Source organism: Myxine glutinosa, chromosome 12 (assembly GCF_964187855.1).
Source record: "Myxine glutinosa chromosome 12, kmMyxGlut1.1, whole genome shotgun sequence".
Classification (NCBI taxonomy): Eukaryota; Metazoa; Chordata; class Myxini; order Myxiniformes; family Myxinidae; genus Myxine; species Myxine glutinosa.
In genome coordinates, this window is record NC_136272.1 from 2989795 (window position 1) to 3006150 (window position 16356).

General features: G+C 45.6%; 1 protein-coding gene across 1 annotated transcript in view; it reads left to right on the plus strand.

The window, feature by feature from the left end:
- Positions 1–16356, plus strand: part of LOC137437283 (semaphorin-5A-like) — a 227277-nt gene that overhangs the window by 77986 nt on the left and 132935 nt on the right. Inside the window, exon 2 of the mRNA XM_078766389.1 lies at positions 1050–1236. Within this exon, the coding sequence (XP_078622515.1) occupies positions 1122–1236 (115 nt within the window). The 5' untranslated portion in view covers positions 1050–1121. The remainder of the gene's footprint in view (positions 1–1049; positions 1237–16356) is intronic.

Genomic DNA, 16356 nt, shown 5'->3' on the forward strand with positions numbered 1-16356 from the left:
TTTTAAATTAAAATAAATGTCATGGAGTGTGCATGTTTTTAAAATTAAAATAAATGTCAGTGTGCATGTTTTTAAAATAAAAAGAAATGCCAGTGTGTGTATGTTTTTTAAATTAAAATAAATGTCATGGAGTGTGCATGTTTTTAAAATTAAAATAAATGCCAGTGTGCATGTTTTTAAAATAAAAAGAAATGTCAGTGTGTATGTTTTTAAAATTAAAATAAATGTCACAGTGTGCATGTTTTTAAAATAAAAAGAAATGTCACAGAGTGTGTATGTTTTTAAAATTAAAATAAATGTCAGACAGAGTGTTTGTTTTTAAAATTAAAATAAATGTCACAGAGTGTGTGTTTTTAAAATTAAAATAAATGTCAGACAGAGTGTTTGTTTTTAAAATAAAAAGAAATGTCACAGAGTGTGTATGTTTTTAAAATTAAAATAAATGTCAGACAGAGTGTTTGTTTTTAAAATAAAAAGAAATGTCACAGAGTGTGTATGTTTTTAAAATTAAAATAAATGTCAGACAGAGTGTTTGTTTTTAAAATAAAAAGAAATGTCACAGAGTGTGTATGTTTTTAAAATTAAAATAAATGTCAGACAGAGTGTTTGTTTTTAAAATAAAAAGAAATGTCACAGAGTGTGTATGTTTTTAAAATTAAAATAAATGTCAGACAGAGTGTTTGTTTTTAAAATAAAAAGAAATGTCACAGAGTGTGTATGTTTTTAAAATTAAAATAAATGTCAGACAGAGTGTTTGTTTTTAAAATTAAAATAAATGTCACAGAGTGTGTATGTTTTTAAAATTAAAATAAATGTCAGACAGAGTGTTTGTTTTTAAAATTAAAATAAATGTCACAGAGTGTGTATGTTTTTAAAATTAAAATAAATGTCAGACAGAGTGTTTGTTTTTAAAATTAAAATAAATGTCAGACAGAGTGTGTATGTTTTTAAAATTAAAATAAATGTCACAGAGTGTGCATGTTTTCAAAATAAAAAGAAATGTCACAGACAGAGTGCGTTTTGTAACTTTGGTCTTTCACTTTGTGCAGTGATGGTCTTTGTTGCTTGGCGACCATTGTGACGACTGGAGAGGTGAGGGCCTGAGCACCAGGTCCATCACCATGGCGATGATGACAATGGCCATTGTGCTTGCAATCCTAGCGGATATGGTGGTGGCCTCAACACACAGAGAGTTGGCTTGTCAACGGAAGGAACACCCCATTATGACCCATAGAGGTGACACATTTTCTCAGACACCAGATAATCATTTACCTGTACATCAGGTGGTACATTTACACTTTTGAACTGTACATATGGATAAAGAGTAGTTTGGATTATGCCTTAATTATGATTATAGTTTTGACTTCATGTGGATAATCATAGTTAAGCCAGGTATAAATATGTATGGGACGTTCAAAAGGTTCTCGAAACAAGATACGATTGTCCATTAATGTCAACTTCGTTTTTTTTCAATACTGGAATATAAATTATTATTAAAAGGAATTATAAAAAAAATTATACATATCTATATAGAGAAAAATACATAATGAATGTTTCTAAAACAACTACAATCAGTATGTCATTCCGAGAACATTTTAAACGCCCCACATATTTTGATGATTGATTTTTGAAAGTGTTTCATTTTGCTTTATATTAATTCTATTGTAGATTCCGAAACATCAAACTCTTATATGGAATCGCAGTTTATTAATTACAAAGACGAGCCAGCATTTACATTGCGGATTCAGACTCGGTGATTAATTAAATATTGTGTTTGCGATGACTTTCATCGGCATCGAGCAAATGTTACATTCACATTTGACTTTGCATTTCACTGATAGAACAAATGACAAATTTAAAATGTGCACAAAGACTCATCTGTGGCCTCATTACTCGGCTTTGTGCCATTTCCCAACAAATCCTCATTTTGGAAGAAGACTTGGTCCATCGATGCATATGGCAAACGTGTTCGCCTTGAGAACACGAGATCGGACGTTTCGACATCGAGATCACAATAAGGCGACGGAGCAATGTGTCTGGTAACAAGGAGATGATACTCTCGGTCCTCCACCTTTTGGGTGGAATGAGGAACAGATGTGTAAAATGAAAACTAAATCTTGAAGGTTTTTTTTTTAAATATCCCGTACAGTACACAAGCCAAGTTACCATGATGGTTGGCATGGCAACAGAATTCACCCAATCACATCCATGACTGAATCATGTTGAGATAACGACATGAGGAATAGAGATGTGCAATATGAAAGATAAATGTTCAACGGTTATAATAGTGTGACATTCATACGAAGCCGTCATCCCTTCCCTCCCCCCCCCCACAAGCAATGGCAACCAACATAATCCTCGATAGTTATTTCCTTAGTGTATGTGCAGAATAGTCCTTCCCCCTTTGTGTAGTGGGTTTCATGGATCGAGATGCATTGTGTGGGATTAGTTATAGAGTTTCCCCTTTTTCTCCCCATTTCCAATTAAGTACGCACATAATGACTCGACCTACTCAACCAATTCAACATACTCAACCAACTCAACATACAATAGCGTAAGGCTACGGCTATAGCACGAGGCTATGGCATGAGGGTACGGCTACAGCCAGAGGCTATGGCTACGGCGTGAGGCTACAGGTACGGCGCGAGGCTACGGCTATGGCGCGAGGCTACGGCTCCGGCGCGGGACCACGGCTATGGCGCGAGGCTACGGCTCCGGCGCGGGACCACGGCTACAGAGTGAGGCAACGGCGCGAGGCTACGGCTACAGCGCGAGGCCACAGCTATGGAGCGAGGCTACGGCGTGAGGGCACGGCTATGGCGCGAGGCTACGGCATGAGGCTATGGCTACGGCACGAGGCCACCGCTACGGAGCGAGGCTACGGCACGAGGCCACGGCTACGTAGCGAGGCCACGGCTACGGAGCGAGGCCACGGCTACAGAGCGAGGCTGCGGCTACAGCGCAAGGCCACGGCTACGGAGCGAGGCTACAGCTACGGCGTGAGGCCACGGCTACAGAGCGAGGCTATGGTTACGGCGCGAGGCCACGGCTATGGCGCGAGGCTACGGCTACAGCGCGAGGCCACGGCTATGGAGCGAGGCTACGGCGCGAGGCCATGGCTGCGACGCAAGGCCACGGCTACGGAGGGAGGCTACGGCGCGAGGCCACGGCTACGGAGTGAGGCTACGGCTACGACGGGAGGCTACGGCTATGGCGCGAGGCTACGGCTACGGCGGGAGGCTACGGCCAAGGTGCGAGGCTATGACTACGGCGCAAGGAATCGGCTATGGCACGAGGCTTTGGCTACGGCGCGAGGCTTTGGCTATGGTGTGACGCTATGGCGCGAGGCTACAGCTATGGCGGGAGGCTACGGCTACGGAGCAAGGCTACAGCTATGGCGGGAGGCTACGGCTACGGCACAAGGCTACAGCTATAGTGGGAGGCTACAGCGGTGGTGAGTTGTTTGACCCTCGTTAGTCCGAAGAGCAAATTTGCACTATTCGGCCATTACCACCTCATTAACAGCCCAGGCCACTACGTTCACTTGTTGAAGTAATTGGGTTCCTGGCGTCCGTTCACACTCAGAAAAGATAGCAAAAGACTCCAGCCCTATGTTAATTTGGGAGCTGAAGTCCATGTCATGGCCAAGAGGAAGAATGGCCATGTTCGTGGCTGGAGTCTCGCGTGGGCGGAGCCAACACTCGAAAGGTCGTGCATACACCAATGGCCGCACCACAGATGCCGTTAGCCACGTCCTGCTTCACTTTTGATCCACATCCAAGCTCCGCCCCTGCCCAGCCGCTATAAAATGCAGTGTTCCAGACGAACAAGAAGGAGGATTATCTTGGCTTGGTCGGTTGTATTCGACGATGAGCGGTGTGAGCTGGTTGTAGCAGAACTGGTGCTGTGTGTAGGAGTTTGCCGTTTGCAGGATTGAGTGTTGGGCGAGCAAGGCAAGCGCCGTGCAGGGCCCGTACGTTCATTAGGGCCAAGGGTATTAACACACACACACACACACACACACACACACACACACACACACACACACACACACACACACACACACACACACACACAGAAACCATAAAAACGTCCGTTAAAAAAAAATCCTCTATCAATATCTAGCATTTTTGGAAAATTGTAATGTCTATAACTGTAAACTGTGAAATAAAACCTCAATGAAAATTTACATTAAAAACCGTAAATGTGTCCGCATAGAAAAAACCAAAAAAACCCTCATTCGATATCTAACAGGAGGCCGTTGATGCATGCCTGTAATCATAAAGCTTATATTTATTATGAATCTACATACTTATTGCTGACAAGGTGTAAGCATACCCCATTAGTATATATGTATATATATATATATATATATGAACACGAACATGAAAGTGGAGGAAGTGAAGAGATCTAAATTGACAAGGTTAATATTGAGGAAGGAAAGGAAAAGTAATGAGAAACTACAAGGCACTGGTGAGAGAAAGCAAGGGTAGGAACATGTGCAAAGTGTAGCGAACCTCTCGACATCCTCCATTGATCCAAGTCTTTCCTTGGAAAATCAGAGTTACTTACAGTATACAAGGTCTCTGTCCGTAGCTCAATGGAGTACTGCTCTCAACTATGGGCTGAGGCCCCAGCACCTGAAGACCTACATGGAAGATTGAAATTGAAAAGGATGTGAAAGTTGTTCCACAGGTGGGAAAAATTCCACAAATTGTTTGTTCTCCAACATTGCTCCCTGTGCTCTCTCTCAGTCCTCTGAGTCTTACCAGCAACTCCAGGATTCATGTGTTCTTCCAGTATCCCACTCCTGGTTAAAGTTCCAAAGTCCAGGCTGACTCCACAGCTGAACTCCTTCATTCCTCGCTTCTCGCGATGGAAGCACATTCCAGAGGCTGTTCAGTCTCAATCTTTCCTCCAGTACTTGAAGCAAGCAGTGCATCACCATCTCCTGTCATCCCCAACTCTGACCTTTGATTTTATTTCCCCCATTAACCTTTCATAACCCAACCCTCTCAGTTGCTTATTTCACTTTGCTCACCTCCTCCCGCTCCTCTTTTTCCCCACACATTTTGTAGGGATGTTGTAATCGGCTCCATCTGTCTGTCCGTCCACCATGCTATGTCATCCTAAAGCTTGAGCAGAAATTCACCAAACTTGGCAGTTGTGATCACCACATGGTAAGAAGGTGTGAGAGCAGTGTCATTATTGGCCCTGCCCCTCGGGCAGGGTCAAAAAGGTCAAAGACCAAAAAATGCTATTGCGGGCACATTTTAAAACGTTTTTAATGAAATTTTGAATGTGCAATCAATAACATGGAATATGAAATTGTGTTTGACCCTTGTGTTCATGCCCCAGGGGGTACGGGACTCTATGGTCACAGGGGTCAAAAACTAACTCAAAATTTGATATTGGGTCATTCCTGGTGGAACTTTTTGCCCTATTTCACCTTTGCTTTATGTGGGAAGCGTGGGGACTTGTGTTGGCACGCCATCGACTTTGGCACCATCCATCTCCACTGTACTACCTCCTTTCCTCCACGATACCCTCTTTGCAGTTGTTTTACCACAGTTTTGGCCTCATCCACAAGACTCTCCTCCTCCAACAGTTGCAGCTGTCATGCTTCAAGAAATAAAACGAGAACGTAAAAGGTTTTTGCTAAACCACACGTGACCAAATTTTGTACAAGTCTGACCCAGCAGAAATCCCGAGACGTTACACTCATCCTGTGGTGAAAGGAATTCATTGTGAGTCTTGATGACGATCAATCTTCCCAAGACTTGGCCGGGGCCTAGTCCGGAGAAGTCACCGACTGAAGCTCATTGAATTATTGATTGGTCCACGCGCTGCAGATGGATGACCGTTATTCCTTTCTGCTCACACATCTGGATGATAAAGCACACTGTTTTAGTTTATTTTCGCCAAGTCATCACAGCGTCTGCTGGTTTCCCATAACACTTTGCCGATGTGTGCATCCCATTACTTTTAAAGTTTCCTCTTCATTTTCCTGAAAAAATAATTACCCAATCCATTTTTTTACATTACTCTGTAATTCTCAGGCCATGGCGTGTTCGTTTTTCTTATGTACTCGTACGCACGCTATGAGTTGGTATGAGTTGGCTACTCGGCATTCTCTCGCTGAACATGAAATTTACCTCGACATTGCTCTTCACCAACTTTACTACTAATCGATTTGTGCTTCCACGTGACAAATCAATGTAGGACGTGTGTTGATCGAGGTGTTCTTGCAAACAGGAGTTGATGTGTTCAAAATGAGCCGAGAATGTGAGTTGATCGACGTTTCAGCCAGTGGGGTATGCTTAGACATTGTGTAAGCAAGAATGAATCGTGCTGCGTACATGTAGGTACATAATAAATAGAAACGTTATGATTATAGGCAAGCATCACCGACCTGCTAGATATGGAATGAGGTTTTTTTTTTTTTAACAGATGCGTTTACGGTTTTTTACATAAATTTGTCATTGAGGTTTTTATTTCACAGTTTACAGTTATGGAAATGAAAATTTTCAAATGCTAGATATTGTCATGTGACGAGCCTTGGTGAACACCTTAAGGTAGCACGGAGGACCAAACAAACTTTAACACTCCGAGACGTTCAGTCCAATGGCGGAGTTACTGCACGTGTGGGGGGGTAGGGGGGAGGGGAGCGGTGGGAGAAGCTGAAGCTTACCTTCACAGATCCCAACGGCAGTCTTCACCCTGTATTAAATAACTCAAACAAAGCAGATTTAAAATGTACAAAAATAAACGGGTTTATTAAAGAAAATGCCGGTAACAAAGAAATGCATGATAAACTAAATTCCTAACTCGAGGGACCCTTCACACCAGACTTGAAAACAGATGAAAGGGAAGGATAACTGAAAATAAATGTGTGTGGTTATTTAGTGCACGTAGCTCACTCGACCGGTGCGTCTCGTCAAGACTCGTCCAGGCCCCAAGCGCGCAGTCTGGAAGCGGCTCTGGTGTTGGCGGGAAATCCGCTCGCTCCCGTGCTGCTAGGCCTCAGTACGGCCTCATTCACTAGGCCGTGCCCGCTGGTGGGAAACAGGCCTTCTGTGCGAATCGAACGGGCCTCGTGCTGCCCGCTCTTCCACACCATGCTCGTCCACCCGTCCTCTGCACGGAAAACCGCAGTCCCCGAGCCGTGGCTATGCCTCTGCACGACCACCAGCAAGATGTCCCAACATGGCCGCTTGTGACAGCACCCAAATCAGAAGGTGCAAGAGCCGCAGCAACTACCCTTCGCTTTCGTCTCCAAAACGACAAGGCACACGAGAGGGAAACATAGGTCAGAGCGTGGAGCCAAGGAGAAGAGAGAAGAAGAGAATGTCCGCTCACAGCGAGGAGCCAAGGACAAGAGGGGAGAATGTCCGCTCAGAGCGAGAAGCCAATGAGAAGCGAACAAGAAGTGAGAGAGAGGAAATATTTGCCAGCGCGGTTCTTTGTCGTCCAGGCTCTGACATCATCTGGGGTGTTTCGCCAATCAGTGAGTCGCTCTCTGCCAGTCCTTCCCATCAATCAAAACCCCACCCAATCACAGCTTCTCAGGGCGTGGCCTCGGCCTGCCTGCCCGACCTGTGCACTTCCCAAGTCGGGGTTGTCAGTGGTTGGACTTGATGCATGACTTCCGGTTAGCTTTTTAATTAGTGAGTTTAAATGCTGGCGATTGCGTGGCTTGTCTATGTGACTATCAAAGGTGGGCGGTCCGCTTCGAAAGTCCGCTTATCCGCTGCAGCGGACTAACGTTTTCGAAGCGGATAAGCGAATCGGAACAACCCCCGGAAACCGAAGCGGATAAGCGTAAGCGGACTACCGAAAAATTAAAGCGCATCGCGATTCGCCAAATCAGCTGTTAGCCTGAGCCGTTACTCTAGAATTGTGAATATTTATTTAAGTGAATAATAAGTGAAAACTGAATATTTTATTGGACGCTAGAGCGGCAATAACGTCAAGATGGAGAGATTTCTGACTCTCCAGCCCAGCGGCAGTGCCAGGGACAGGCACACGAGCGACGCAAACCAGCAGTCCAGCCCGGCTCGAGCAGTACGGACTACCTGTTCGCCATGGAGGAGGGGCAGCAGGAGGAGAACCTCGAGGAGAAGATCAGGGAAGAGGTCAACAACTGGTCGAGGAAGCCGCTGAGGGGGAACCCGGGGCTCTCGCCCAATCTCTTCCCGCTCGAGTTCCGTGATGCTTGGGTAACTCTATTTCTCAGGCATAACACGCCGCTCCCAAGCTCTGCCTCGGTCGAGCGCGTGTTCAGCTACGGGTCGGACATCCTCAGGCCTAAGAGGTCGGCCCTGGCTGCACCGAACTTCGAGGCCCTCGTTTTCATGAAGGGCAACCTCCAAATCCTCAAGAAGGCCCACGAGGTGGAGGAAGAAGATGAGGACTAGTCAACAGACTGCTAGTCTGTTGACTAGTAGACTCTCTTGTCAAAGAAAGGACGGGCAAATTGATTTTTCTTTAATGTAACTTGCATATATTAAAATTATATTTAAATTAACTGTAGAGTAGAGTAGAGTCGAGTGGAAAACTTTATTTCAATAAATTTTGAATAAATTTTATTTAAATAAAAATGTATATTTTTGATCTTAAAAGCTTTGTTTGTCTTTGTAGTAGTTAGAAATGGCTATTTAGGCTTAAAAAGCATTAAATTCCTTTTAGAAACGTCAAAAATCGCTTTAAAAACGTCGAAGCGCTTTTAAAAAATCGAATCGAAGCGGATAAGCGGATAACCGGTAAGCGGACTAAGATTTTCGGCCGCTGAAGCGGATAAGCGAATCGGACTACACGGGCTGGCGGAGCGGATAAGCGGTAAGCGGACTTAAAATTTTCCGAATCGCGCCCACCTTTAGTGACTATGGTGCCAAAAGGGACATAGGAAATAAATTAGAGAGGTAACAACATACAAGGGATAAATTACCCATAATCCCCAAGCGAATTAACATACCCCACTCCTCGTAATGGGGACGAAGATACACTTAATCCGAACACACGGTCAACCAGATCCATACTTATAGTACATCAAGGTGGTTCTTCTTCTTCTTCGCAACAGTCGGAGCACACTAATCCATACACTCTAACTGGCCTATGGTATCCCTACCCCCTACAAATGCAGCGTAGCCCCCCCCCCGCCCCCCCGGAAACGTAGCTCCCACAAGGTTCATAGCAGGCGCTATCATCCCAGTTTTAACACTTACCGACTCACACTTAATTAACCTATGAAATAAATCAGTAGGGCTGTGGGAAGTGAGTCGTAGCTACTTACCTATTCTCCTTATCGTTCTACCCTCTTAAGCAACCATGCAAATATGTACAAAATTTGATTCCTCGCTCCTAACTCCTGGGGCAGGAAGAGAAAGATCAAAACACACAAAACAACGACCTTAACCACAACCTTAACCAAAGAGGGCAAAATTCAATACAACATTTGTACAACCCCTTTATACAGACCACGTCCCCCGGTGGATGCCACAATACCCAATGTTATCTGCGGGGCCATCCCAATGCGCCCCAAATTTCCATGGGCACTGTCCTGGTGTTACAGGTGAGTGACATGGCTCGGTGTATTTCGCCCACATTCATTCACACAAATCCCATAACCATTCACACATGTTCCAAAAATCATCAAAACACAAAACCATTAAAGATACACTTTATCCGAGCACACGGTCAACCGGATCCCTACTTGTAGTACATCGAGGTGGTTCTTCTTATTCGCGACAGTCGGAGCACACTAATCTATACACTCTACCTGGCCTATGGTATTTCACCCCCCTGCAGGACCATGGCATAAATGTCGTTACACATGTGTGTGCGTTTCTACTAGGCAGTGGGGAGGTACCGTACAAGCAAGATGTTGGGGGCGCTTCAGGCTGTGGTGCCCACAGTTCAAAAACAAGTCTTCCAACTTGAGACTTCTTTACCCCCCCCCCCCCCCTTTAACTCTTGGCCCTCTGACAGCCAAACAGCTCCTTACACAGTCGTCCCGCCAGGGAGGTCTCCACATCAGGCTCCATCGCCTCAGTCCTCCACACAGCCTCACGGGTCACCGAGGGTCTATCCACACCACAGGGTGCCCAAACAACCCCCCCCCCCTCCGACGGGCTCCCAATATCCAGACACCACTGGCCGCCAGTGGCAATTACCGCAGAGCGGGCCGCAGTTACCGCTCCTCCAGAGCTTGATCCGTACCTGCAGACACACACCGCAGTTACCGCTCCTCCAGAGCTTGATCCGTACCTGCAGACACACACCTTCCCCACCCACAAAATCCACATTAACATTTCCTCCCCCGCTGCCATTCAATTCTCAACAACATATTTCCAAAAAAAAAGATGTCACAAAAGATGCTGCCATGGCCTGCTCACATGTGAAATCCCCATTCACATTTTAAAGTTTCCAAACACATCACAATAATCACCACTCATTCATAATTCAATCTTTAACCTCCCAACCACACAAAAACACAAAAATCTTTACACATAAACAAACGCCACCCACAAGACACTTTGTGGCTCACATTCCAATCCCCTCACAGGCCATGCCATTACTCTCACCCGCCCTCTATTCCAAATTATCGTGTCCCAATTTAAGTTAGCAAGTCCTGAAGCCTGGGACAGTCAAAACAAGGCACTTACCTCAAGTGCAGTAGTTGCAGGTTGGTCGGGTCCAAGAGCTCCATCCACCCTACAGAATCCCAAATTTATCCCATGGGACCAATTAAATTTTTCCAAATTTCCTTTTTTTTTTTTTTTTCACTGTACTGGCAAGTATATGGATACAACGCCTCCTCCGGTGTTCTTTACTACACTACTACTTTTGGCTACGACAGCTCCGCTCCTCTACCGTGCAAGGGCCATCAGGATAGGCTGAGCAGCCAAAACGCCAACATGGCCCATGAGCGTCCATAAGGGTGTGACCCACCATCCATCCTTCGGCCCCCTGTGAAGAACACGGCTGCACTAGCCCCGGCTGGCCAATGTGGTGAACACCTGCTGCCAACTCCACCATTCCCAAAACCTCAGACCTGGGGGGAATGGTCGCAGTGCGTGGCATCCTCATCACGTCCCCTGCACCTCTCACACCCCCACAGTCTACTCGCATGCCGCCCCCAGTGCCCACCCACACGACCACGCCCAAGGTCTAGTTGACAGCCATGCTCCATCAGGAGACTCATCCAGAAGACATGGTCCACACACCTCGGACACCCACAGCACCACTCTGACCTGCAGACCACCCAACTACATCTCCCACCCCTATGTCCCAAATATCGGCGCCGTCGCCCCTGTAACCAGTTGAAGGCTGTGTCCTGCTAGTCTATCAATTTTATCCAGGCCTGCAACACTTTAGTCCAATACACCTGGATCAATAATGGTGTCCCAGTGAAGTGTCCACCACGGCCTCACAAAATTCACCCTTAAATTTGCATCTCACCCTCAGATTACTCATGTCAATTATTTTTCACAATTCATTAATTTCACCAAAGAATGGTGCTTCTCCATACACCTGTCAGCCGAGCATGGCCCATATGCTTGGCTAATTCCAAATTTCCCAATTAATCAAACCCATGGCTCTCTTCCCAAGCCGAGAGTCCACAGATCACAACGGAATATCTGTGGAAGATCATTCTCACACCATCACGTTCCACAGATACCCCAATGGTTGTCCGGTGGGCTATAATCATAACTGTCCTTGCGGTTCGACCCGCGTCCATAGACCAGCACAGCATGGCAGGTCATCACATGCTGGCTGTCCCAGAGTCTCAGGGACAGGCTGTCAGGCTGCATGCCTGGGCGGTCCTCATATCAGGCCCACGTTGGCCGTCCATGGTGACGCCACCAAAGCGTGGCCCACACACCTCCCCCTAGTGGTCCTCATAATACACCATCCCAGGTACCTGTGAAAAACCACCTCGGACCCTTCTCCGGAGGTCTTAACCCCCACCAGGATTTGGTGATCCTGTCGGCCAAGACACCCGCTCGGGCGGCGCCCCACTGGACAAGGGATGCCACACTCCACCAGACCCTCTGTGGGGCCCAGGTCGTACCATGACACCCATGGTCGGGCCCCACATCCACATCCTGCCACCGCAGCCCCCCAGCTGGTTGGCATAGTCCAATTTTGAAGGGGGCAACTTTTACACAAGGGCGACCCCAATGACCTCTCCTGGTCCGAAATTCTGCAGCCCGGGGACCAATTCCCTCCAAGGCTGTTCCAAATCAAATTCCCATTTCAATTTAATTTTAGATTTCCTTTTAAAAATTTTGGCCTCGTGTGCCCAACTGCATCTGCAGGTAACAACCCCTTCCTCGGGTTGTTCTGCCCCTCCCTGCAGCTGTTCCAAATTAATTATGGGGACCAGATTTTCTGAGGCTCTATCTCCTGACTCTTCCATGTCCGAATCCAGCTCGGAGCCAAAGCACCCACCCTACTGGGTATTCAGTTTCGGAGCCTCTGGTGCCCAATTGTTGTTTGTGGTGAGGGTCCCCTTGGTCACTTTAATCTCATCCTCGGACCGACTCACCTCATCTACCAGGCTCTGCTGGACCTGAGCAACCTTCTCCTCGATGGTACTGTCACAGGTGTGCAGCCGCTGGGTCAAATCATTAATCTTATCATCATCCCCAGTCAATGGCGGCCCCCACAAGCCTTTATCAATAAACACCCGGTCCGGTTCCGTCACACGGACCTCCAATATTGTTACCCCCTGTTGCTCTGCACAACCACCCTGGTGCTGCAAAATTCCAAATTCCTTCCCCTGTTGGTGCATCGTGACATCCACAACAGCCTGATAACCTTCCAGGTCTTCCTCAGCCAAACATTCTCCATTTATTTCAGTTTCCCCTATTTACATTTGAACACTCCCCAATTTAACTCCAAACATTCCCCATTTACTTCCCGTTTTGAATCAAATTCTGCCACCCATGGCTTCTCCTGTGCCCCATCTGCATAATTATTTTGTTCTTTCTTTGTTTCATTGGTTTGCTTTCTATGGCCTTAGATTTCTTTCGTTTGGGTTTTTATTTCTTGATTTCGGGCATTCAATCGTTCACTAAAGGCCTCCATTCGTTTATTACAGGCATTCAATCGTTCACTACAGGCATCACTTTTCTCTTTCATTTCATTGATCTCTTTACTCACTCCCCTCATAATATCACTCATGCCCCTTGATAAATTTAACATGGCCCTGAAAGACACCGGACCCGTCTCCTGGCTCAATCGCTCCGGAGCGGGGGAAGCTCCACTCCTATTCTCAAAACCACCTACCCCCGGCTAACTTCCATCGTCTCCCTTCTTCCCAACCCTTCGACCCTCTCACTTGCTTCCGCCATCTGCGGTGAGAAAGCAGTTCTCCCGCCTAAGTATTTTTACCTTGGAGAGAAAAAAAAACAACTATTTAAATTGCTTGAGAACACGATGTAGCGCCTCGTACACCTTAATCAACTATAAAATTTGACACCGTGGTACTATAAAATTTTAAAAATCCGAATGCTGGGTGCAATTTGCACCCAGCGAGTGTCGAACTCGCAACCCTCGAACACAAAATGTCCGATCGGTTTGAATCCCATTCCCGACACCAATTGTCATGTGACTACACTTGGTGGGTAGTCACATGACAATTGGTGTCGGGAATGGGATTCGAACCACCTACCCCCGGCTAACCGTAGGGTAGCACGGAGGACCAAATGAGCTTTAACACTCCGAGGCGTTCAGTCCAATGGTGGAGTTACTACACGCGGTGAGGGGGAGGAGGGGTGGGGAAGGAGGGGAGGGGGTGGGGGTGGGGGGGTTGAAGCTGAAGTTTGAGTGCCGCACTTTAACACGCCGAGCTGAAGCTTACCTTCACGGATCCCAATGGCAGTCTTCACCCTGTAATAAGTAGCTCAAACAAAACGGAATTACAGTTGATAAAAATACGGGTTTATTAAAAAGAAAAATGCCGGTAACAAAGAAACACACGATAAACTAAATTCCTAACTCGAGGGATCCTCCAATTGTGTGTGTGTGTGATTGTGTGTGTGTGTGTGTTGTGTGTGTGTGTGTGTGTGTGTGTGTGTGTGTGTGTCTGTGTTGTGTCTGTGTTGTGTGTGTGTGTGTCCCTGTGTCCCTGTGTGTGTGATTGTGTGTGTGTCTCCCTGTATGTGTGATTGTGTGTGTGTGTGTGTGTGTGTGTGTGTGTGTGTGTGTGTGTGTGTGTGTGTGTGTGTGTGTGTGTGTGTGTGTGTGTGTGTGTGTGTGTGTGTGTCGCCCTAGTTGGGGTTTATTTTGCTGGTTGTATTATCACGTTTATTAGTTGTATCTGTTGTGTGGATTCTGTAGTCATTCTATCCTGTGCATATATTAATCTTTTTGTATTCCCTAAGCCAGTGTGCACATCTGTTCATGCCATCCTTTCCCATGTCCATCAATTTGGTTTATTGAGAATGCTTGGAGGGAAATTAATCAAGTAAGGTATTATGAACTACTTTTTTTTAATTGCATGGGTTCAACATGCGTGAGTTGAAAAGGGCACGTTGCCCAACTGCTTAGGGTATATGCCAACCAACTTCATCCTTATGGTTTGGCTATCCACAGGATTAAATCCCAGCATATACAGTCTCTCTCTCTGTCTCTCTCTCTCTCTCTCTCGCTCTCGCTCTCTCGCTCTAGCTCTCTCTCTCTCTCTCTCTCTATCTCTCTCTCTCCCTCTCTCTCTCTCTCTCTCTCTCTCTCGTTGTGGATCGTATGCTGATCCTCATTCTGATTTCTAAATGTCTCGGATACCTCCATTATATTGCATAAAGCATGTCTGTTGAGCTTTTGTGAAAGCTGTGAAAAATCATATAAGGCCTGCTTATACACAGTGAATTCAGAAAGTATTCACACCCCGTGGCACATTTTGTTGTGTTCCAGCCTGAATTTAAAGTGGATTAAACTGAGATTTTTTTTTTGTAACTGATCTACACAAAATACCCCATAATGTCAAATTGATTTTTTTTTTTGAGAATCTTTTACAAAATAATTAAAAATGAAAAGCTGAAATGTCTTGAGTCACTAAGTATTCAACCCCTTTGCTATGACACTCCAAATTGATCTCAGGTGCATCCAATTTCTTTTGATAATCCTTGAGATGTTTCTACACCTTTATTGGAGTCCACCTGTCGCCAATTCAATTGATCGGACATGATTTATAAAGAAACACACCTTTCTATACGTATAAGGTCCCATGTTGATGGTGAATGTCAGAGCAGAAACTCTACTATGAAGTCCAAGGAACTGTCCATAGAACTCGGAGATAAAATTGTGAGGAGGCAAAGATCTGGGGAAGGGTATAAACAATTTCTAGATGTTGAAAGTTCCCGAGAAGCATGGTGGTGGCAGCATCATGCTATGGGGATGCCTTACAGTGGCAGGGACAAGGAGACTTGTAAGGATAGAGGGAACAATGAATGGAGCCAAATACAGGTAAATCCTTCAGGAGAACCTGCTTCAGAGTGCAAAAGACTTTACACTATGACGAAGATTTACATTCCAACAGGACAATGACCCCCAATCATACAGCCAAAGCAACACTGGAATGACTTCAGAACAAGAACGAGTGGCCCAGACTTGAATCCCATTGAGAATTTGTGGAAAGACTTGAAGATTGTTCACCGACGCTCCACATCCAACTTCACAGAGCTTGAGCAAATCTGCAAAGACGAATGGGAGAAATTCCCCAAATCCAGATGTGCAAAACTGATATAGACATACCCAAGGAAGAATGGGAGAAACTCCCCAAATCCAGATGTGCAAAACTGATATGGACATACCCAAGGAAGAATGGGAGAAACTCCCCAAGTACAGATGTGCAAAACTGATATAGACATACCCAAGGAAGAATGGGAGAAACCCCCAAATACAGATGTGCAAAACTGATATAGACATACCCAAGGAAGAATGGGAGAAACCCCCAAATACAGATGTGCAAAACTGATATAGACATACCCAAGGAAGAATGGGAGAAACCCCCAAATACAGATGTGCAAAACTGATATAGACATACCCAAGAAGACTTGAAGCTGTAATCGCTACCAAAGGCACTTCTACGAAGTATGACCCAGGGAGTTGAATACTCGTGTAAATTAGATATTTATGTTTTACATTTTGAATAAGATTGTAAGTTTCTTAAAACATGCTTTCATTTTGACATTATGGGGTATTAAGTGTAGATCAGTGATTTATAAAAAATCTCAATTTGCTCCATTTTAAATTCATACTGTAACACAAAAAATGTGAAAAGGTCGAGGGGTGTGAATACTTTCTGAAGGTACTGGAGGATTTATTGAACACAGGAAAGGAGGTACTCAA